The sequence below is a fragment of the Periophthalmus magnuspinnatus genome, chromosome 5, assembly GCF_009829125.3.
Source record: "Periophthalmus magnuspinnatus isolate fPerMag1 chromosome 5, fPerMag1.2.pri, whole genome shotgun sequence".
NCBI lineage: Eukaryota > Metazoa > Chordata > Actinopteri > Gobiiformes > Gobiidae > Periophthalmus > Periophthalmus magnuspinnatus.
In genome coordinates, this window is record NC_047130.1 from 15,988,144 (window position 1) to 16,011,554 (window position 23,411).

General features: G+C 42.7%; 2 protein-coding genes across 2 annotated transcripts in view; both read left to right on the top strand.

Annotated features, from left to right (window-relative positions):
* Nucleotides 1–23,411, top strand: part of cpne5b (copine Vb) — a 163,127-nt gene that overhangs the window by 78,173 nt on the left and 61,543 nt on the right. The window contains exon 7 of the mRNA XM_033967231.1: nt 18,804–18,867. Coding sequence (XP_033823122.1) covers nt 18,804–18,867 — 64 coding nt within the window. The remainder of the gene's footprint in view (nt 1–18,803; nt 18,868–23,411) is intronic.
* Nucleotides 14,316–23,411, top strand: part of myl6 (myosin, light chain 6, alkali, smooth muscle and non-muscle) — a 207,088-nt gene continuing 197,992 nt past the window's right edge. Inside the window, exon 1 of the mRNA XM_055222109.1 lies at nt 14,316–14,320. The gene's annotated coding sequence lies outside the window, so the exon portion shown is untranslated. The remainder of the gene's footprint in view (nt 14,321–23,411) is intronic.

Genomic DNA, 23,411 nt, shown 5'->3' on the forward strand with positions numbered 1-23,411 from the left:
TTTTGACCCAGACTGACCATGCTCTTCTCTGATTGGTCGATTCGCCGGTCAGTGGGTGTGGTCTGGTGTTCTTGTATTTGTAGAGTCATGGGAGCGATGCTGGAGCCAGGTTAAAGTCTGACTGTTACGTTACACCTGTTGTCCCTGAGCAGGTCGTGGGAGTGTAAACAGAAAATCATGTTCACGGTGAGAGAAGTGTCTTGCCCAATGACACAAAGGCCATGACAGAATATGCTGATTACTACTACTACTACAACAACTACTACTACTACTATTATACTACTACTGCTTCTGCTGCTTTCATTCATGTGTGTGTATTTCACTGCAGCTACTACTACTAACATTACTGCTACCACTACAGCTACTACTTCTACTTCTACTAGTATTACAACTACTACAACTTATACTTCTTCCGCTGCTTTCATTCCAGCGTATTTTTAACTAGCCCTAACTATTTTACAAGAAAAATGGCCTGTAATAAATTAACTTCTGCTACTACTACAACTACTGCTACTACTACTACTACTATTACTACCTGCAGTAAACCCGTGCAGTAATCAGTTCATTCATTGATTGCCCTCTCCCCCTCAGGACCCCTGGTGGTGAGCTGGGTCACTGTGGCTGTCCTGTATTGCTCCTCAGGGAGTGATTGTACTGCACTGTAGTACCTGTACTGCAGTATGCAGTGTGATGAGGCCACACAGAGTGCAGTAACGAGCCACAGTGATTTCCACTGGGGGTCTTTACTATCGAGCAAGAGGAATGACCTATGCTGCAAAAGAACTACTACTACTATGACTACTTCTACTACTACTACTACTATCACTACTACAGCTAAACACACCAGATATTCTTGTTGCGTTGGTTCTTTCTCTGTTTAATCCAGGGCTTCTGGTTCATCTGGTTTTTATGTGACACTGTAGAGTGTGATCTGCATCCTCCGGGAACGCTCCCACAGAAGTGATTTAATAAAAAGAGAGAGAGATGGAGGGGGGAGGGAGAGAAGAAGAGAGAAGACTGGGAAGGGGGGAGGGGAAAGGAGGGGGGAAATAGGAGCAAGGGAAATAGATGGAGTGAATTTGAAAGTTTGAAATGGTAGATCTTTTTTCCATTAGACACAATAATAATAATAATAATATCCTGCACTTTACAGGCTCCTCAAGAGCCTCCGAGTTCCACACATTCACTCCACACATTCACTCCACACATTCACTCCACACATTCACTCCACACATTCACTCCACACATTCACTCCACGCTTTCACTCCACTCTTTCACTCCACTCTTTCACTCCACACATTCACTCCACGCTTTCACTCCACTCTTTCACTCCACACATTCACTCCACACTTTCACTCCACACATTCACTCCACACATTCACTCCACTCTTTCACTCTACACATTCACTCCACACATTCACTCCACTCTTTCACTCCACACATTCACTCCACGCTTTCACTCCACTCTTTCACTCCACTCTTTCACTCCACACATTCACTCCACGCTTTCACTCCACTCTTTCACTCCACACATTCACTCCACACTTTCACTCCACACATTCACTCCACGCTTTCACTCCACTCTTTCACTCCACACATTCACTCCACTCTTTCACTCCACACATTCACTCCACTCTTTCACTCCACACATTCACTCCACACTTTCACTCCACTCTTTCACTCGACTCTTTCACTCCACTCTTTCACTCCACGCTTTCACTCCACTCTTTCACTCCACACATTCACTCCACGCTTTCACTCCACTCTTTCACTCCACACATTCACTCCACGCTTTCACTCCACTCTTTCACTCCACTCTTTCACTCCACTCTTTCACTCCACACATTCACTCCACACATTCACTCCACGCTTTCACTCCACTCTTTCACTCCACACATTCACTCCACGCTTTCACTCCACTCTTTCACTCCACTCTTTCACTCCACACATTCACTCCACGCTTTCACTCCACGCTTTCACTCCACTCTTTCACTCCACTCTTTCACTCCACACATTCACTCCACTCTTTCACTCCACTCTTTCACTCCACACATTCACTCCACACATTCACTCCACGCTTTCACTCCACACATTCACTCCACTCTTTCACTCCACACATTCACTCCACGCTTTCACTCCACACATTCACTCCACGCTTTCACTCCACTCTTTCACTCCACACATTCACTCCATGCTTTCACTCCACTCTTTCACTCCACACATTGACTCCACTCTTTCACTCCACACATTCACTCCACTCTTTCACTCCACACATTCACTCCACACATTCACTCCACGCTTTCACTCCACTCTTTCACTCCACACATTCACTCCACGCTTTCACTCCACTCTTTCACTCCACTCTTTCACTCCACACATTCACTCCACACATTCACTCCACGCTTTCACTCCACTCTTTCACTCCACACATTCACTCCACGCTTTCACTCCACTCTTTCACTCCACGCTTTCACTCCACTCTTTCACTCCACACATTCACTCCACGCTTTCACTCCACGCTTTCACTCCACTCTTTCACTCCACTCTTTCACTCCACTCTTTCACTCCACACATTCACTCCACTCTTTCACTCCACTCTTTCACTCCACACATTCACTCCACACATTCACTCCACGCTTTCACTCCACACATTCACTCCACTCTTTCACTCCACACATTCACTCCACGCTTTCACTCCACTCTTTCACTCCACACATTCACTCCACTCTTTCACTCCACTCTTTCACTCCACTCTTTCACTCCACACATTCACCTCGCACTTTCACTCCACACTTTCACTCATTCACTGGTTTCCTCTCTTTCTCATCTCCTCTTTCCTACTCTCTCTCCCTCTCTCTATTCCTTTACCCTCCTTCCTCTCCTCTTCCTCTTCTGAGAAATCACTTTCTATTGTCTAAAGAAAGAGTGTTTTTATCATCATCGTGCTGTTGAGAGTCGGTATGGAGTCTCTTCCTTAGTATCAGAATCGGAGGTTGTGGGTTGAATTCCCCGCAGTGCTTTGAGTCTTTCAATTCTGGACAGTTGACCTGGTTGTTCCGTCATGCAAGTGTTTCGTTTGATGATTGAATGATTTCGTTTCTGCTCGGTCGAGTGCACACTGCCACTGTGTCCTTGGGCAAGGCACTTCACACTTCACACTTCACGCTTCACGTGCATCACCTGCTCCGGTCACGGCCTTAAAGGAGATGGACATCTGCTGTAGAAACCTGCCCAACAAAGTGGCAACACCTCGAGGAAGCAGCTACGGAGAAACATCAAACTTATGTAACGATTATCTCGAGGCGAGTTCAAGATGAATTTGAAACGATGGGTCAAACATCTGCTGTCGTTTTGGTTTAGAGACGAAGGTTTGGCGTACAGGTGTTTACGAGGCTGTGTCCGAATGTCTCCCCCAACCCCCCGTTCACCACACAGCCCTGCATTTAACACTGTACATTTTTATGTGTTGTTCGAGGGCACAACGACAGCATGTATTTCATCTGTGGGAGTTGGAATTGCAAACATGATGATAAAAGTTGTGAAAACGAGTGAAGACTCACGTAAACGAACGGCATTCATCAGTTTTTTGCTCTGTTAACAGCTCCAACATAGACTGTTTATATGTTGCTAAGCGTCTGCTCCCTGCTAAACCGGTGGTGCAGGCAGGAAGGGGCGTTACCTTCAACAGCCTCGCTCTGGATTGGCTCTTTGGTTGCTATGATACTCGTGGTCAAAACTGGGCTCCAGATTACGCGCTATAACTGCTCTGGCCTTGATGAGCTTCATTTGGAGCTGAACCCTGTGGGTGACGTCAGACTCACTTAGTCCTCTACACATCTATGAGCTGGAGTTAAGTAAAGAGGCTCTGAGTTACAATAATGTCTGTCGACCTATAAAGACATTTGCTGGTGGGGGGTCGGCCTCCTGTTTTCATGGAGATGTTATTGCTTTGCCTGGAACGTTCCACTTTAAGCTAATCTGTTTTGCATTTATTCAATTGCAGTCTGTTTAATACTTTGAAAAGACACCTTGGCCCAGACCAAGGGCCTTATCTCCATCCCCATGGAGATAAGAAAGTTCAATGGAATACTGTGGAACATTCAAAGCAACACAATATGGCATTAAAGGTCCATATGACTCTGATCTATGTTCTAATGTTTCCTCATCACCAACCTTGAGTTGTGTTTTGTTTCATTCACACATGTTTAACACACAAACCCTGCATATTTAGGCTGAGTTTGTCTCTCAAACAGAAAACACTCTGTTCCACCTTGTGATGTCATCATGTGGCAATACAGGAAGTGCTCCACTGTGTTTTTAAACTCCACATACCTTCACTAGAATCATTTGGATCATTTCAGTCCTGGAGTTGCCAATCTCTACTGAACTAAAGGTAAAAGGAGCTGATAACTTGAAAAATACCACTTCATGACATCACAAGGTGGAACAGAGCATTTTGAGCTTTGGAGATGTGACAGACTAATAATAAAGTGTTAGTCAAACATGTGAATGAAACAAAACACAACTCCAGGTCTGTTTTTGATGCACTAACAACGTTGTAACATGGATTAAAGCTACAAGAGTCAGTTTGTTTAATCCAGGACCTTTCATTTCGAGCTAATCTGCTCATTCTTGATCATCTGGTTTAATTCACAAAATAATCTTACTCCTTTTCTCTGTTTAAACATTATAATCTAGAGAAACCCCAGTTGAAAGGCTCAGATTCAAACCAGACCCTGTTCTCTGCACCATATGTTTCTGAATAAGACCTTTGAGTTATTTCTGTCCCTCCCGGGCCACCGTACCTCTGCAGAGTTTTGGACCGGTTTCATTATTTTCCTCTTTCTGATTTGTTGCCAAAAGTGTAATTATAATTTAATCTTTGAAATGCAAATGGGTCTCATCCCTGCGGAGAGGGAAGGCGCTTGTCCCACACGGCTCTGAGCGGCAGATCACAAAGACACGAGAACACGGCAAAAAAATATTTAAATATAAAAGAACGAAACAAAAACATGGGGAAAAAAAAACAATATTTATCCATGTATTTTTTTAAGAGGAGGTGTTTGACTTTTAAGATGTATTAAAGAGGAGGTAGTTCCTTCTATGGGGAATTAACTGTAACACATCACATATTTAGATCTCCATGTTTCTTTTTATTGTTTTGAAAATGTTATATTCACCCAAAACAACGTATTAACATGTTTTATAAGTTTCACTTTTGCTCTCTGTGCTAAGTCCCTCCCCCTTCAGAGCACTATCACAACACAATCAGCTGCATCCCACTAATGAAACTACTGCATCACATCAGGTTTGTCAAGTTGCTGTGTACAGTTTTGTATCATGTTTTTGTACATTTATGGAGAATTGTCGTGTAGAACATGGGTGATGTAGACTTGTGGGCGGAGCCTCGAACAGAATCGTACTGCTAACTGTGGGAAGTACTTGAGTAACTTTGTAAAGAAATTGTACTTTTCAGAGTACTTTTCTCTTCTACTTTTCTCTTCTACTTTTACTTCTACTTGAGTATTATACTGTACAGTGTAACAGTATTCCTACTCGAGTAAAAGTCGTGTTCCTCTTCTGGAGTCTGGAGCTTTATGTAACAATATGAAATGATCTGAACGTTTGTGTTTGTGGCTCCTTCAGATCTGATTCCGTTTGGCTCATTTTTGTGGCTCATTTTGGTTCATTTTTTCATGTTTTGTCAAATTTGAAGTAACATTACTTTTTACTTGAATGCAATTTCTGGCTACTTTACCACATCTGAAAATGTTCCACAGTGTGATATCTTGCAATTCTTCTATCTCCATGGAGACAAGCAGGCAATGCCACCAGGCCAAGTTACTAGTTAGATCTGTGGAAATGGGGGAATAGTCTTATATGTCTTCAAGGGTCAAGAGTATAGAAAATCTGACACTAATCAAGACTAAAACTAGTATTGAAACTAGATACTCATTTTCTCTCTCTCTTCATTTGTTTACCATGTTTCCTTCACCTCTCTTCATCTTCCCTCTATTCCTCCTCTTTCCTCTTCCTCGCTCTTCTCTCTTTAAACATAAACATTAAAATAACACCACAAACTGAAGTAATCTGCACAGGAAAAACATGAGTTAGTCTTTACTTAAAATTATAATTGTTTTTTTTTTTTGTTTTTTGTTTTTATTTATAACTTTGATTTAAACTGAGCTCAAACACAGAGACAGTTTGTGTGAGAATTAAACAGAAACAAGTTTATATATCACACTGTTTTGTTCATTGTGGTATCAGTATTGAGTCTTGAGTATCGAGTGTTGAGTATCAAGTGTTGAATATCGAGTCTTGAGTATCGAGTGTTGAGTATCGAGTCTTGAATATCGAGTCTTGAGTATCGAGTGTTGAATATCGAGTCTTGAGTATCGAGTCTTTCTGCTCTGACTGTGAGCATTTACTCGTTTCATGTTGTGTGTTTAATTTCATCTGTGTCAAACTTGTCACAAATGCAGATATTTTGCTGCTTTTGTGCTGCTCTTCTTCGTCTGGTCATAAACGCCGCGTGGTGTTCACAGACGAGCCGTGACGGCTCCTTCTGCTCCGAGCCAAAAAAAGTGACGAGCCTGTCAAAATATGGGCCAAAAATGGCTCCAAAATCTGCTTCATGCTGATGTTTACACGAGAAACTGTTTATGTGGAGCAGAAAGACTGGACCAGGACTAAGACTGGACCAGGACTAAAACTGGACCAGGACTAAGACTGGACCAGGACTAAAACTGGACCAGGACTAAGACTGGACCAGGACTAAGACTGGACCAGGACTAAAACTGGACCAGGACTAAGACTGGACCAGGACTAAGACTGGACCAGGACTAAGACTGGACCAGGACTAAAACTGGACCAGGACTAAGACTGGACCAGGACTAAGACTGGACCAGGACTAAGACTGGACCAAGACTAAAACTGGACCAGGACTAAGACTGGACCAAGACTAAAACTGGACCAGGACTAAGACTGGACCAGGACTAAAACTGGACCAGGACTAAGACTGGACCAAGACTAAAACTGGACCAGGACTAAGACTGGACCAAGACTAAAACTGGACCAGGACTAAGACTGGACCAAGACTAAAACTGGACCAGGACTAAGACTGGACCAGGACTAAAACTGGACCAGGACTAAGACTGGACCAGGATGAATCTAGAAACTAACATAACTAAACCAGTACAAAACCAGTACTAAACCAGAACTAAACCAGGACTAAACCAGAACTAAACCAGGACTAAACCAGAACTAAACCAGGACTAAACCAGGATTAAAGCAGGACTAAACCAGAACTAAACTAGAACTAGACTAGAACTAGACTAGAACTAAACTAGAACTAAACCAGGACTAGACCAGAACTAAACTAGAACTAAACCAGGACTAGACCAGAACTAAACTAGAACTAAACCAGGACTAGACCAGAACTAAACCAGGACTAAAACAGGATTAAACCAGGACTAAACCAGGACTAAACCAGGACTAAACCAGGACTAAACCAGGACTAAACAAGGACTAAACCAAGACTAAACTAGAACTAAACAAGGACCTTAAATCCCTCCTTTTAATCTCTTCTTCCTGATCAGTTTCTCTGAGTTAAATCGTTTGTTTCTTTTTCTAAATCCTGCTCAGCTTCAGTATAAACAGTAGAGACAAAATGGCCGCCTCCGTCTCACTCTCCAAAGCTTTGTTTAACTCACAGCTTTGGTAAAGACTTTAGCTCCAATTAAAAGCACAGAGCCGCTGTAACTCACTGTAAACATGGATAATTATATAAAATCCTGCTGAAATGTGGCCAAAAAAAACACTAAAAAGATGAGGTTGTTTCAAATGGTTTTAAAATAATGTCAACTTTACTCAACAAAAAGATTGTTTTAGGTTGTGGGCTGTTTTATTAAGATAAGAAAACATGATATTTCCCAACCCACTGCTCTATCGCTGGGTTACAGATGACATCACAACGTTCTATTGATACTTCACAACTTGTGCTAACTGGAGGCACTGTTCTGTCTGAGGCTTTGTTAGACTTTGACCTGAGCTTTTTTTTTAAACACAATCTAAACCAGGACAAACTGAATTAGTCTGTGCTTCTAAAATTTAGACTGTATAGGGTCAGTATGTTAAACAGCCTTGCTCCTGATTGGCTCTTTGGTTGCTATGACATTCGTGGTCAAAATTCCAAATATGGAAGTCAGCTCCATGGTTTAAACACAAGCTGAACTCCGTGAGCTGGTTTGTGCTGTTAAACAAGTCCCTCTCAAAAGACATTACAGTCACAAGCTAGCTAGCATTAGCATTAGCATTAGCATTCAGTTTTCCAGTTAGTCACTCTCACCTTTGGCTGAAAATGTGTTGTTTACGTCACTTTTGTAATTTTTGTGCGTTTCAAATAGCTCTAAATACTTAGTAACCATGGTAACAGATGAACATTCCTCTATAGAAACACATGCAGAACACCCCCGGAGTGATGTCACTGCAAAGTATCAATAGACCAAACATATTTAATATAGACGGGGGCAGCTAAATGGATATTGTTGAACATTTTTCATGGCTGAGAGTATGACATCATCACACTCCACAGCAGAGCTCAGCCTTTTGAGCCCAGAGAGTCACAAAAGTCACATATTTTAAAATGTATTTCCATGAGAGCCATACAATAGTTTTTAGCTCTGAATTAAATGTGTGAATTTTTAAACAAGACCAACAATTTTATAGTATAAGAAGTTTCTGAATGTATTATTAATATTTTTACAACATTGTTATACTGAACCTATCCAATACATAAAATACTTCTTACCATTAATGTGACCACGGCGCTCCATCGGTACACATCGAAATAAGGTTATCCATCTGTAGAATTTTTTTTTCTTTTGTCAGCTCCATGAAAGCCCTGAATAAATCCTCTCCTCTTGTTGTCGCTTTCATTGGGAAAACAGCAAGACTTTCCTCTGGCAGTGTGTCACCGACAGCATCACACTGAACTGGGATAAATGTTTATGTCTGTTGACTCATCCAAAGCGAGGGGAAAATAAGTCGCTGCATTTATGTCCTGCACTTGTTTTTCTTCCACTTGATTTGCCATCATGATTGCATGTCTTTTATTCATTTATCTTATCTTTATATGTAAAGTCATCAAAAAGTTCATTAGCTTAAATGTATGGTACACCTCATCTTTTTATGTTTTTTCTTCACCATCTTCTCTGCATAAATCAGCTGATTTACTGATTAAACGGCAGGACGTTTACTTCTTTACCTCACAATAACTCATGTGGACTACTGCATATTATCCAATAAAAACAAAGTTGTTGGATGCTCCTGTGCCCTGAAGGACAGATGTGCTTGGCTCCAGCGAGGCCCTGAACAGCGGTAAAACATTAATGTATGGATTAAAATGCATGAGAATTTATTTGTTTTTTATGATAGTTACTAGGATTATTACAGAAGTCACACTGTGACTGAAAATGTACAAATATACCAGAGTTACTCATTTCCACCAAGTCTCTGACTCGTGAAGATCTGGAGATGCTTCAGCTCGTCCGTCTGAAGCTCAGAGCTGGAGCAGCTGATTTTTATCTCAGCCACTTCAGACTCGACCTCGTGTGATATTACTTTTTCCAAATGCCCGATCTCTATTTGAGTATTTTTTGATGAAAAGATGAAACTCTAATATTCCTACCTCAATCTGATTATCAAGTACTTCCCTCTCGCCAGACGCTTTGGCAGCTCCTCCCGTTGGGAAGTGGATATTACACAACCGACAATCCCAGGTCTGTATGCGGAGTGTGGTTGTCGGAGCAGCGGCTCTACTCTGAGCTCCAACAGGGAGTGTGGGATCTTCTTCCAATCTCCTGAAATTACTTGAACCAGCCCTGTTGTGCTTGTGTCTCTATGGTTCTCATCTCTGTGGTTCTTTATGTTATAATTTACACATTTTAAATCACAATATTCACCTAAAATGACTTCATAAATGAAACTAGTCCACTGACTTCCACGGTAGAAAACTACGGTGCCCAATGGGAGGTGTAAACGTCATCACAACAAAACTCCGCATGCTGTTAGCGCCCCCTATGGAGAACTGCACATCACACTAGAGCACATGTTTTTCATTTGTACCAAAATGACTCGCGTAATTCTATGAGTATCACCGATTAAGAAAATAAAATTGGAAAAGGAAGTGCGTACGTCACAGTGGACGTGTACGTCACAGTGGGCGTGTACGTCACAGTGGCCATGTACCGGTGGAAGTGTAAATGGGGTAGATCGACAAAATGACGTCTGTTGATTTATTTGTTGTATGAGTGAATTACACGGGAGCGCCCCTGAGATCTCCGTGCACGTACTAGGGACAGTATCATGTCTGGCTTGTATTAGACTGGATGTATTAGGGAATAAACCTCGTGTGAGTTTACTCTCTGGTCTCCGGTGATTCTTCTGATCGGATAAAAGGAACATGCTTACACCATGGAGTTCATAGTCCTGTTTAGCTGAGAGTGACTCACTGAAAAACTGTTGGCTAATGCTAATGCTAATGCTAGCTACCTTGTGACTGTAATGTTATTTGAGAGGGGCTTGTTTAACAGCACAGAGCTGCTCATCTGTTGGAGTTCAGATAAGCCAGTTGTTTCAGGTCAGATTGTTAAAATAAAGTCCAACAGAGCCTCAGACAGAGCAGTGCCTACAGCTAGCATCTCATACCCCAGAATGTTTATGACCTCAGCTGCAGAGTATCAGTACAGCCGTAAACCAGGTTCAACACCTCCAATGTTATTAAACACAGTGATGTATAGAGAGCGGAGTCTGAGGCTGAAGATCTGACGCTTCAGGTTTGGAAAGTGAAAGTGAAAGTGAAAGTGACGGACATTTAGATTAATGCAAATGTCCTTTACACCTGCACCAGTATAGTCTGACATAGAAGGAAAGAGAGATGAGAGGGAGAGAGGTAAGAAGAAAAAGGGAGAGGGATAGGGGATATGAACGGATAAAGAGGAGGAATAAGGGGCAGGAGAGAGGAGGAGTGGAGCAGAGGGAGAGGGCAAGAGAGGAGAGGAAAGGGAGGAGGGAAAGGGGGATGAGGCAGGAAAGAGAGAGGAGTAGAGAGAGGAAGAAACAGGAGGGATAAAGGTAGAGAAAGGTATAAAAAAAAGGCAGAGAGAGAGGGAGAGAAGATGAAGGCACTGGGAGAGAACTGTGACTGTGGCAGAGTGGTTAGCCTCTCTCTTCCCTCTGGTGAGGAGGTTGTGGGTTCGACTCCCTGTGTAACTGTGGCAGAGTGGTTAGCCTCTCTCCTTCCCTCTGATGAGGAGGTTGTAGGTTTGACAACTGTGCGAAATTCTCCATCACAAACGTCCTCTTCCCGCCATCTCTGAGTCTCGTTTGTGAGATTAGCCTAATGCCGTACGACATGCTAGCAGGGGGCTTCTTCCACACGAGTGACCCTGTGACCTGCAGACGTCTGTTCAACAAGCGCTGAAGTTAACACGATGAAGCTAACGCGCTGAAGCTAACGCAATTACAGCGCCGTAGTCCCACCCTGGGCCTCCTATATTACCCACAATCCTTCACTGCTCCAGAGCTGCTGTGGCTCTATGACCCAGGCCGACCAAGACTCGGCTGATTAAAAAGAAGAAGAGAGAGGGGCTTGTTCAGAGAGACAAAAGAGAGAGAGAGAAAGATACAGAAGGAAGTAGAGAGAGAGATGGGCTGATTAAGAGAGAGAGAAGAGAGGGGGAAAGAGAGAGAACAGTTGAAAGAGAGAGAGATGGGCTCATTCAGAGAGAGAAAAGAGAGAGGGAAGGAGAGAAGGGGAAAGAGAGAGAGGGGGGGCTCGTTCAGAGAGAGAGAGAGAGAAAAGAGAGAGAGGATGGGGAAAGAAAGAGAGAGAGAGAACAGGGAAAGAGAGGAGAGGGACATGAGAATAAAAAAAGAGAGACTGTGAGATTGAGAGAGTGAAAGATACATTTGAGGAATTTGTACTTGTCTGAAGTACATTTTACAGTGTGTACTTTTACTATTACTCCACTGGTCTGATGCAGTATTTGTACTTTTACTTTCACTCCAGTCGTCTGATGCAGTATCTGTACTTTTACACTACAGTATTTGTTATAATAGTCTGAGAGCTGCAGAAAAGGCTGAGGGTTCATTTATGTTTGAGCAAAAAAATATACAAATAAAAACAGATCCCAAAGTTGATCCAAAGTTGATCTGAAGGTTGGCAGTTTGAATCCCGCTCTTGTCACAAACATCATTGGTCGAGTCAGATCCACTGACCCACAGGTTGACGGTGTGATTCCAGCTCCCACACATGAACACTGTTGTTGTGTCCTTGGGCAATACACTTATGCCCCCTCCGCTCAGTGCCAGAAAGTGGAAAATCGCTGTATAAAAATGTGAAATACTTTTACTTTTTACTCTTTAAGTACATTTTTAAACAGGTACTTTGATACTTTTACTTAAGTAGATTTTTTCATGTGATACTTTTACTTTTACTTTAGTATTTTTGCCCTGGTATCTGTACTTTTACAAACAAAATTGATTATTCCAGGTCTGTTTGTGATAAGGAAACATTAGAACATAGACAGAAAACAGCGTCATATGAGCCCTTTAACATTAGACAAGTTGTGACTTTGGTTAAAGTTTAGAGGAGGTGTCTGGGGTGATAGAAGTCTGGGCTTAATTAGTGCAAACGGCAAAACGAGTGTGACGTAGAACGATATCGATTGATTCACTGCAGATCGTCTTAGAGGTTTGTAACTTCCCTCTGCGTTTACTCTAGCGGCGTACAGAGAGAGAGACCGGCGTTATCTGCTTGTTCTTTCTGGTCCAGCGGCATTCTGGGTAATTATAGCGTGAGCCGGTGTAGCGCTGAGGAGAGTCCGGCTCTTCTAATGTGTTTTGGAGGAAAGTCAATGCAATTTGTCCAGAGTCCAGAGACGCAGAGGCAAGTTTGAGCCGGACCTGGACTCGCTCCTCAGCTGAACGATTCCACAGCTGTTTAAAGAAACTATACACAGACGAGAACCGATACTGAACCGATACCGAACTGATACGAAACTGGAGACTCATTTGAACAAGTATTGATGCGAAAGAATAACATATTTGACTTCTATGGGGTATATGCTACGTATATTCACCCAAAATAACGTATTGTGTGTATGTTTAATAAGTCTCCCCTCCCTTCGCTCTCTGTGCTAAGTCACTCCCCCTTCAGAGCACTATCACAACACAATCAGCTGCATCCCACTAATGAAACTACTGCACATCACGTCAGGTTTGTCAAGTTGCTGTGTACAGTTTTGTATCATGTTTTTGTATATTTATGGAGTATTGTCATGTTGAAGTATGGGTGATGTAGACTTGTGGGCGGAGCCTTGTACAGACTCGTACTGTTAACGGTAAGGAGGGTTTGAATAGGGCCCAGGAGAGAGCTCTAGATTACTCAAACATGCATGGATGACATCTAAATCCTCTTCAGACATGTTTTTGGTGAGGGAATCTTAGAACATGGGAGAAAGATACAAAAAAGATGATTTAGCAGATTACTTTACCGCTTTAATATTTTCAGAATGATCTTGAGCTATAATTTTCCACAGTATGACATAAAACATACAGTAAACATCTCCAACCATACTTACAACCATTTGAAGAGGTTGGAACTTTCTTTTTTCATGGAACCATGCAGGAGACCTTTAGAAAGTTCCATACTGTAGCTTTAAAGAGACACTATTGATTTGTTTTGTTTAGTCCGACATAGAAAAATATAGGTATCAAGTATCAGACCTTTTCCTTAATATCGAAAATGTTAGTATCGGGACGACCTTAGACGATATGCAGCATATACGCTAAGACAGGGAGGCTAATGTTTAGCTAACACTTTGCTAACACTTTGCTAATGTTTGGCTAACAGTTGGAGTCGCCTGGGGAGAGAGAGTGATCGATGAAACGAGCTCAGAGTAAATTAGGACTTGGACCTAAAGCAGCCGACAGAAGCAGATCTGATCAGGCAAAGACTCAGAGCGAGACGGCTCAATAGAAAAGTACAGGACGACACTTTAAAGCAGCACTGTGGAACTTTTTGTTATGTCACTAGATACAGTAAGGGTTTGTCTGGAATATCCCACAGTATGGCATTAAACTGACTTATCTTGCATATATTCAGTTACTTTCTTTTGCTTAAAAAAAAAAAGTATTCTTACTGTGCATGATCTCGCCTCTCCGTAGACCTGACTTGGCCAGTTGGTAAAGATTTTCAGATTTCCTGTTCAAACGAATTGTAATGAAAAATGTGTCTTGGGTCAGAACCAGAACCATAGTCTGTGTAAAGAAGTGGACTAAGTGAGTGTGACGTCACCCACAGCGTTCAGCTCCAAATGAAGCTCATCGAGGCTAGAGCAGTTATAGCGGCTAATCTGGAGCCAAGTTTTATATTTGGAATTCTGACTGCAAGTATCATAGCAACCAGAGAGCCAATCCAGAGCAAGGCTGTTGAAGGTAACACCTACATCGCTGTTTTAGCAGGGAGTGAGCGCTTAGAATCCTTGTCAATCAAACCTGTTGCTAACGCTAGCGGGAGTGACCTCGAGGAAAGAAGGCTTCTGATGTGTCTGTTATTAATGTTCATATCTTGATTTACAGACACAATAGTGAAATTAAAAAAAACGCAGGATCATGTAGAGCAGGTTAAACACTGCCAACTCCAGGTAGGCCAAGTATGGAGAGAGGAAGAAGAAAGAAAAAAGCTGTTTCAGAACTGATGTGGAAGACTGATGTGAGGAAAAATCAATTCAAGAAGTGGATGAAGTCTGCAAATTCAACTACATATACGGAGTTTTGTGTCCGCTCAGGAAAGAGTCAGCCATGGGACGCCGTTCAGAGGGAGAATATATGAAAGAGTCATTCATTAAGATTTCAGAACATTTCTTCACGGACTTTAAAAACAAGAGTGAAATTGTGCAGAAAATCAGATACGTTTGAGAGCAGCTATTTTCCACCATGAACTATATTAAAAACAAACCGCGCTCACGCCTCACAGACGACAGCTCATAGTCCTGCGCAAACATGAAAGTGACATCAGCACGGAAAAGGTAAAAGGTAAAAAAAAACTCAAACAATATATACAGTGTTATCTTCATTTTAGATGTCAAAAAGTATTTACGGCTCCCGGTGTTTTTTTTTCTGTGGGAACCGGGTCCAAATGGCTCTTTGGGGGGGTTAAAGGTCGCCAATCCCTGGTCTATGGGGGGACGTCACACTCCCTGTGGTCCGTGGTTGCGAGTATAGTCATCTTTTTAAACGGTTAAAGCGCAGGCTGCAGCTCCTTTATAAAATTCCATCTGTTTTTTTGCAGGCGGTTGCCAGATTGACTGAAAATCTGGTGAAATGTGAAGCATCTGATCATTTATTTCTTGGATGACTCGGTTCAGTGTTAAATTGCAGCCTGGCGCCCTGTTTAGTCCCTGTTCATTATCTCCACAACACTGGAAAAGCACATTTCTAGTTACTCTTATTTCATGTATTTGTTGTGAATCCTTGACTCAGTGCTGATGAAATCGTCTGAGTTCATTTTCACCTCCATATTTCGCGAGGTAATGAGAGAGGTGTGACTCCGCCACAGATCAGATCCAAGAGACACAAGTCATTTACTCTGTGGCGTTTATAAATGATTAGTAATGGAGTTTTTCATTTTGGGGATAAAAGTGGAATAAACAAAAGAGAATTGGCCAATTGCACGTCGTCTTAGAGATGGAAAGATGAGGACGTTGACCAATCGCATTCAAATTACTCTCACGTTTTGTGTTTTGTTAGCAATTTATTCATAATCTCTTCATAACCTCGTCTTTGGTCGTATTTAAAGGGGATGTTTGAGGAAAAACTCACTTTTCTGAACTTGTAAACATGTCATAACAATACACTGTGTAAAGAAGTGACGTGAAGTGAAGAAGTGAAGTGAGTGTGACATCATCCACAGCGTTCAGCTCCAGTCAAATGAAGCTCATCGAGGCTAGCAGTTGTAGCAGCTAATCTGGAGCCAAATTCCATATTTGGAATTCTGACCACAAGTATCACAGCAACCAAAGAGCCAATCCAGAGTGAGCCTGTTGACGGTAACGCCCCTTCCCTCCCGCACCACTGGTTTAGCAAGGAACTTAGCAATGCTGTCAATCAAACCTGTTGCTAACACGAGCAGGAGCGACCTCGGGGAAAGAAGGAGCCTGATTTGTCTGTTATTAATGTTCATATCTTGATTTACAGACACAATAGTGAAATAAAAACCCCAGGATCATGTAGAGAGGGTTAATATGAACATTTAAGACCAAAATGACGAGTCTGACAGCAGCAGTTACAGAGACAGGGGACACAGTTTTTATATAGAAAGTGAATTGGAGCCAGAGTTGATGGAGCAGGAAGCGCGCCCATGATCACTTCCTGTTTGGAACACAGCGGCTAGCAGGTTAGCTATGTCCATTTATATAAACAGTCTATGGTTATAACAGGGTTAGAACATACCTGGAGTTGTGTTTAGCTTCATTCATGTTTTCAGTTTAGTTCTTTGCTGCTTCTGACGTTTTTCTGACCCTTTTCTGACCCCAAACTGCCACGTTTCATCTCGTCTATAGAACCATTCATTTATACTTTCACTCTGAGTCACTCCTAAAATCATGGCATTTACAGAGCTCCACTCTAACGCCTCCTCCTCCAGCTCCTCCTTCAGCTCACGGGCCATGGAGAGGAAGAGGAAGAGGAGAAAGAGAGAGGGAGAGGGGCAGGAAAGACGGAGAGGAAGAGGACTGGTATAGAGTGAAAGAGAGGAGAGAAGAGGAAGGAGGAGGAGGGAGAGGTTGAGAGACACAAGAGAGAAAGGAAAGGAGAGAGCAGAGAAAGGAGAGAGGGGATGTGAAAGACAGAAGGGGAGAGTGAGAGAGAGAGAGAGAGAGAGAGAGAAAGGAGATGAGAGAGGGGAACATACAAATAGGTGAGAAGAGGGGGAGAATGAGAGAGAGAGAGAGGAGATGAGAGAGGGGAACATACAATAGGTGAGAAGAGGGGGAGAGTGGGAGAGAGAAAGAGAGACAGAAAGGAGATGAGAGAGGGGAACCTACAAATGGGTGAAAAGAGGGGGAGAGTGGGAGAGAGAAAGAGAGACAGAAAGGAGATGAGAGAGGGGAACATACAAATAGGTGAAAAGAGGGGGAGAGTGGGAGAGAGAAAGAGAGACAGAAAGGAGATGAGAGAGGGGAACATACAAATAGGTGAAAAGAGGGGGAGAGTGGGAGAGAGAAAGAGAGACAGAAAGGAGATGAGAGAGGGGAACATACAAATAGGTGAGAAGAGGGGGAGAATGAGAGAGAGAGAGAGAGAAAGGAGATGAGAGAGGGGAACATACAATAGGTGAGAAGAGGGGGAGAGTGGGAGAGAGAAAGAGAGACAGAAAGGAGACGAGGGGGGTCGAACCTACAAATGGGTGAAAAGAGGGGGAGAGTGGGAGAGAGAGGAAGGGTGAAAGGGTGAAAGACAGAGAGGGAAGGGGAGAGGAGGGAGAGAGGAGGTGAGAGAGGGGAGCGTAGAGATGGACGAGGAGAGGAGAGTGAAGAAAGAGGGGACAAGAAATTGAGAAGGAGGATGAGAGAGGTAGAAAGAAAGAGAGAGTGAGAGAATGGGGGGCGGACAAGTCGAAGAGTGTGATTTTTAACCCAGAGCACACAGACTGTTTTCTGCTGCTCCAGGCTAAATGCTAACAGGCTAACAGCGGGGTTAGCGCTTGTTGCTGTGCATGCTGGGAGTTTTTGCTAAAGTCTGTCTCTCCAAAGCTACAGGAACACAGCATTGTAGAATCCCCATTGATACTCTGCTGGGACATCACACTGTGGGTGTTCTACATGTGTGTCTATGGCGAAATGTTCACTTTTTTACCATGGTGACACAATGCACACATTAGCAATAACTACCAAAGAAGGCTCTCTCTCCCTTTCTCTCTCTCTTTCTCTCTCTTTATCTCTATCTCTCTCCTCTCACTCTTTCACTCTCTTCCACTCCCTCCCTCTTTCTCTCTCTCTCTTATTTTATATTCTTGACAGATTTAGAGATATAAACGAAGCTGTCAAAAATCTGAGTTGTGTGAGCATTGTTCCATCCCTCTGCTCTCCTCTCTCCTTTCCTTCTCTCCTCTCCTCTCCTCTCCTCTGTTCCCTCGCTCCACTGCACACCTGTATCACACCTGTGTAAGACTTGTTCTCTTCGATTTAGGAAAGAAACGAGGGAGAAAATTCTGACACAAAAGTGAAGTTTTTCTCACAGACAAATCTCTTAAATGTTTGATTCAGTGGAGACTCATCACATTCGGATCAGTTTTACTGCATTCATTCTTCTCATGTTTAAAGTGCACTATGGAACTTTTCAGATTTTTTTGTCTGTCGATTTGAAGACTCCCCTCTCCTTTTTCTCTCCCTCTTTCTCTCCCTCTCCCTGTGTCTCACTTTCTCGCGAGATGCAAAAGAAATTATCTTTTGACCAGTTGACTAATTGTTGTTTACATTTGTTTACCTGTTGTGTTTATTCCTGTTGTGTTTATTCCTGTTGTGTTTACCTGTTGTGTTTATTCCTGTTGTGTTTATTCCTGTTGTGTTTACCTGTTGTGTTTACCTGTTGTGTTTATTCCTGTTGTGTTTACCTGTTGTGTTTATTCCTGTTGTGTTTACCTGTTGTGTTTATTCCTGTTGTGTTTATTCCTGTTGTGTTTATTCCTGTTGTGTTTACCTGTAGTGTTTATTCCTGTTGTTTTCTTGTTTGTTCTGCAGTGGGATTCCAGGCAAGAAGTGTGGCACCATCATCCTGACGGCAGAAGAGCTCAGCAACTGCAGAGTGAGTCCAGCAAACACAGCTGGGATCTTTTCACCTAAAATACCACAGAAAATCACATCTGTTTAGTGTGAAATTTCCTGGGGGAGGACTCCTAGACCCCAGACTCACATTTTTAGGACTAAAAGGGAGAGTGAGGGGGGAGGAGCGGCGTATAAAAAATGGAAGTATAAAAAACAGTCCGCCCCCTCCAGCCAGGTGTTTGTTTCAGAAACACCTGGCTGTGATCAGGGCAGTGCTGAGTGATGTCACAAATTGCAGAGACCACTGGAGGCAGCACAGACTTTTGACCAGAAAGCAGCAAATGTACCTAGTTTGTAGTAAGACTGCCAAAAATGACTTGGAACAGTGGATAATGTTATGAAAACAGCAAGTAACAAAAGTGTATTTAGTGCTGAGCTCCACTTTAATCTGTAGAAGAAGTGGGTTAAACCTGCCAGGAGCAATGGGTGACCATGAATCATAGACTGTTTATATAAATGGACATAGTTAACCTGCTAGCCGCCGCGTTCCAAACAGGAAGTGATCATGGGTGCACTTCCAGCTCCATCAAATCTGGCTCCAGTTCACTTTCTGTGTAAAAACTGTGTCCTCTCTCTCTGTAACTGCTGTTGTCAGACTCATCATTTTGGTCTTAAATGTTCGTATTAACCCGCTCTACATGATCCTGGGGTTTTTATTTCACTATTGTGTCTGTAAATCAACATATGAACATTAATAACAGACAAATCAGGCGCCTTCTTTCCCCGAGGTCGCTCCTGTTAGCATTAGCAACAGGTTTGATTGACAGTGTTGCTAAGCGCCCGCTCGATGCTAAACCAGCGCTGTGGGCGGGGAGGGGCGTTGCCTTCAACAGCCTCACTCTGGATTGGCTCTTCGGTTGCTAAGATACTCGCATTTGGAATTCCAAATATGGATCTCCAAATTGGCCGCTATAACTGCAGCCTCGATGAGCTTGATTTGGAGCTGAACACAGTGGGTGACGTCACACTCACTTAGTCCACTTCTTTACACAGTCTGTGGTACAGTTAAAATAAATCTGCTGCATTTTTCGAGTATCAGGAAGTGTGTGGATAGCATTCTAGTTGTGAAAAGCGCTGCTCAGAATGCATTAGGTAAGTAAGGAGTAACATTGGTCCACTGCAAACTGTTTAAAATGAACTACCGTAAATTTCGGACTACAGAGCGCACCTTGATATAAGCCGCACCAGCTAAATTTGAAGAGAAAATCAATTTTGTACATATATAAGCCGCACCTGAATAAAAGCCGCAGGTTTTCATATTGTAACATGAGATATTTACACAGAAAGACGGTGCACCGACACGCTTTTTTTTAAACTGTGCCTGAAAATTGGCACCAACACGACAACAACACGGGATGAACACATCTGCAGGTTTAGAAAATAAAGCTGCACCAACACGGAAAATCTGCTTTTATTTCCTCTGAAAACTTTTGTCGTCTTTTTACATTGACCAAGTTGGATTCATTGATGTCGAGCTTACGTGCAGTGGCTCTATTTCAGGGGTCGGCAACTCGCGGCTCCGGAGCCGTATGCGCCTCTTTCAGCCTCATACTGCGGCTCTGCGTGGCTTGGGAACTAACAGAAACAGCTCACAGTCCTGCGTAAAGAGCCCTGATTTTCAGACGTTGTGCGCACAGGGGTCAGGAGCAACTTTGGCCCGTCCCTAATGACACACTAATAAGCTCGTCCGTAGATGTATCATGAAAATCCTGCTGGAAATCGCCACAGAAATCTATTTGATGTAGTAGCAAGTATATTATCTGCTCTTGTCTCCGCGGTGACGTATCACGTATAACACATCAGACACGACGCACAAAAGTAGAGCCACAAGCGAGTGAAAATGAGCCAAAACAAAAGTCTTTGGAGATCTTTTTAACAAAGGGGAAAAGGACAACTGAGGAGCCAGAAGAGGAGACTACGACCTCCAAGAAAAAGAAAGATAAATTTAACAGACAATGCCTACTTAAAATCTGGGTTTGTCGCTACAGGTGACTCTCACGCACAGAGTCCGCTCTGCGTAACATACGGGAAAAGCAAATAAGGCAATGAAACCTTCAAAACTGCTTTGGCACATGGAGAATAAGCACCTGGGATTAAACGATACGCTACGAGTTTTTTTGTTGTTGTTTTTTTAAAGAAACTGCGGAGCAGAGTAGACATAATCACATAATCAGTGCGATGCATGATGCAGCGGTTTGGTGAGTTGTATTTTTTTATGCACTTAAGTTGTTTTTGCCATATTTATCTGCCACGTGTAGAAGGCTTGTCCGTGAAAGTAAAACCTACATTATTCCGTTACATTATTGTTATTATACAGTGTTATCTTCATTTTAGATGTCAAAAAGTATTTGCGGCTCCCAGTGTTTTATTTTATGTGGAAAGTGGGTCCAAATGGCTCTTTGCGTGTTAAAGGCCGACCCCTGCTCTGTTTCCTTTCTGTTTCTTTATCTTAAAAACTGCATCATATCCATTTCATGATGCGCAAAATGATCGTTCAAAATCAAAACTAGTGAATTCTTCAGAGCAGAATCTTTCCCCACGTCTGTCTCACTTTTACGTTTACAGCTAGAGAGCGCCCCCCAGGGTCCGTTATCCAGTAAAATTCCATATATAAGCCGCACTGCTGTAAAAGCCGCAGGGTTCAAAGCGTGGAAAAAAAGTAGCGGCTTATAATCCGAAATTTACGGTAGTTCTGTTTTTCATGTTTCAGCGCCTTCAAAAGCTCAAACAGGTCCTCGTCTCCTTTTATCAAACTCCTGTAAACACTTGGAGCTCGTTTCTTTCTTTAAATAACACAGTTTTTTTTATATATATATGTTTGTTTGTATTCAGAGCAGCATCTTGGGTCTTTACATTGTTTACTTTCTGCTTGTTTTGTCTCAAGGCCAAAGCCAAAGCCTCAGTCTGTTCTTAATACGGATGAGTGAAAACCTGCAGCATCCTCCACCCTCCACCCTCCACCCTCCAGCCTCCACCATATCGACACAACACAGGTTTATTTCAACACAAGTCAAAAGAGCCGGATTGTCCTCGTTAACGTACATAACAAAGAGCTGCGTTTTACATTTGCAACTAAAAACAGCACTTGTCCTCGTTTAAAAGGCAGAATGTTTGGTTTGGATTTGTTGATTACAATATGGCAGCGGCGCACGGAAACACATCTGTAATGTCATAATGTAAATGTACACCAAAATGATACATATTTGTGGATATCAGTGGAACTTAAGGTCTACAGGATTTTGGATACAGATGGGTCCATGCCATAGACTGTATAAAGAAGTGGACTAAGTGAGTGTGACGTCACCCACAGCGTTCAGCTCCAAATGAAGCTCATCGACACTAGAGCAGTTATAGGGGTGAATTTGGAGCCAAGTTCTATATTTGAACATTTTAAGACTAAAATGACGAGTCTGACAACAGCAGTTACAGAGAAAAGGGCCACAGTTTTACAATAGAAAGTGAATCGGAGCCAGAGCCAACTGAGCCTGAGGCGCCCATCATCACTTCCTGTTTGGAACATGGCAACTAGTAGGTTTGCAATGTTCATTTATGTAAACACTCTATGGTCCAAACTTTTGACTGGTATTGTATATCGATGGATTAATTTTTCAGGATTGTTTTAGACTAAGTTAAAACAAAAACAGCAAAAGTGTGATTAGCACAAACACATTTCTTGTAAAGTTAGCAATAGCATCAGCAGTGGTATAATGAGCTGCGGTCACAGTCGTGGTAACAGCTTTGGCAGTTTTAGTGTAATCAGGAAAAGAGCAGCAGAAATCTGAGCTTTTATTAAAGGACAAACCTGATCTAAACCCAGGCTCATTTAAACTAGGCTGATTTAAACCAGGTTCATTTAAACCAGGTTCATTTAAACCTGGCTCATTTAAACCCAGGTTCTTTCAAACTGGGTACGTTTAAACCGGGCTCATTTAAACCAGGGCTCATTTAAACCCGGGCTCATTTAAACCCGGGCTCATTTAAACCGGACTCATTTAAACCCGGGCTCATTTAAACCAGGGCTCATTTAAACCCGGGCTCATTTAAACCCGGGCTCATTTAAACCCGGGCTCATTTAAACCGGACTCATTTAAACCCGGGCTCATTTAAACCCGGGCTCATTTAAACCCGGGCTCATTTAAACCGGACTCATTTAAACCCGGGCTCATTTAAACCCGGGCTCATTTAAACCAGGGCTCATTTAAACCCGGGCTCATTTAAACCCGGGCTCATTTAAACCCGGGCTCATTTAAACCGGACTCATTTAAACCCGGGCTCATTTAAACCAGGGCTCATTTAAACCCGGGCTCATTTAAACCCGGGCTCATTTAAACCCGGGCTCATTTAAACCGGACTCATTTAAACCCGGGCTCATTTAAACCCGGGCTCATTTAAACCCGGGCTCATTTAAACCGGACTCATTTAAACCCGGGCTCATTTAAACCCGGGCTCATTTAAACCCGGGCTCATTTAAACCGGACTCATTTAAACCCGGGCTCATGTAAACCAGGCTCATTTAAACCCAGG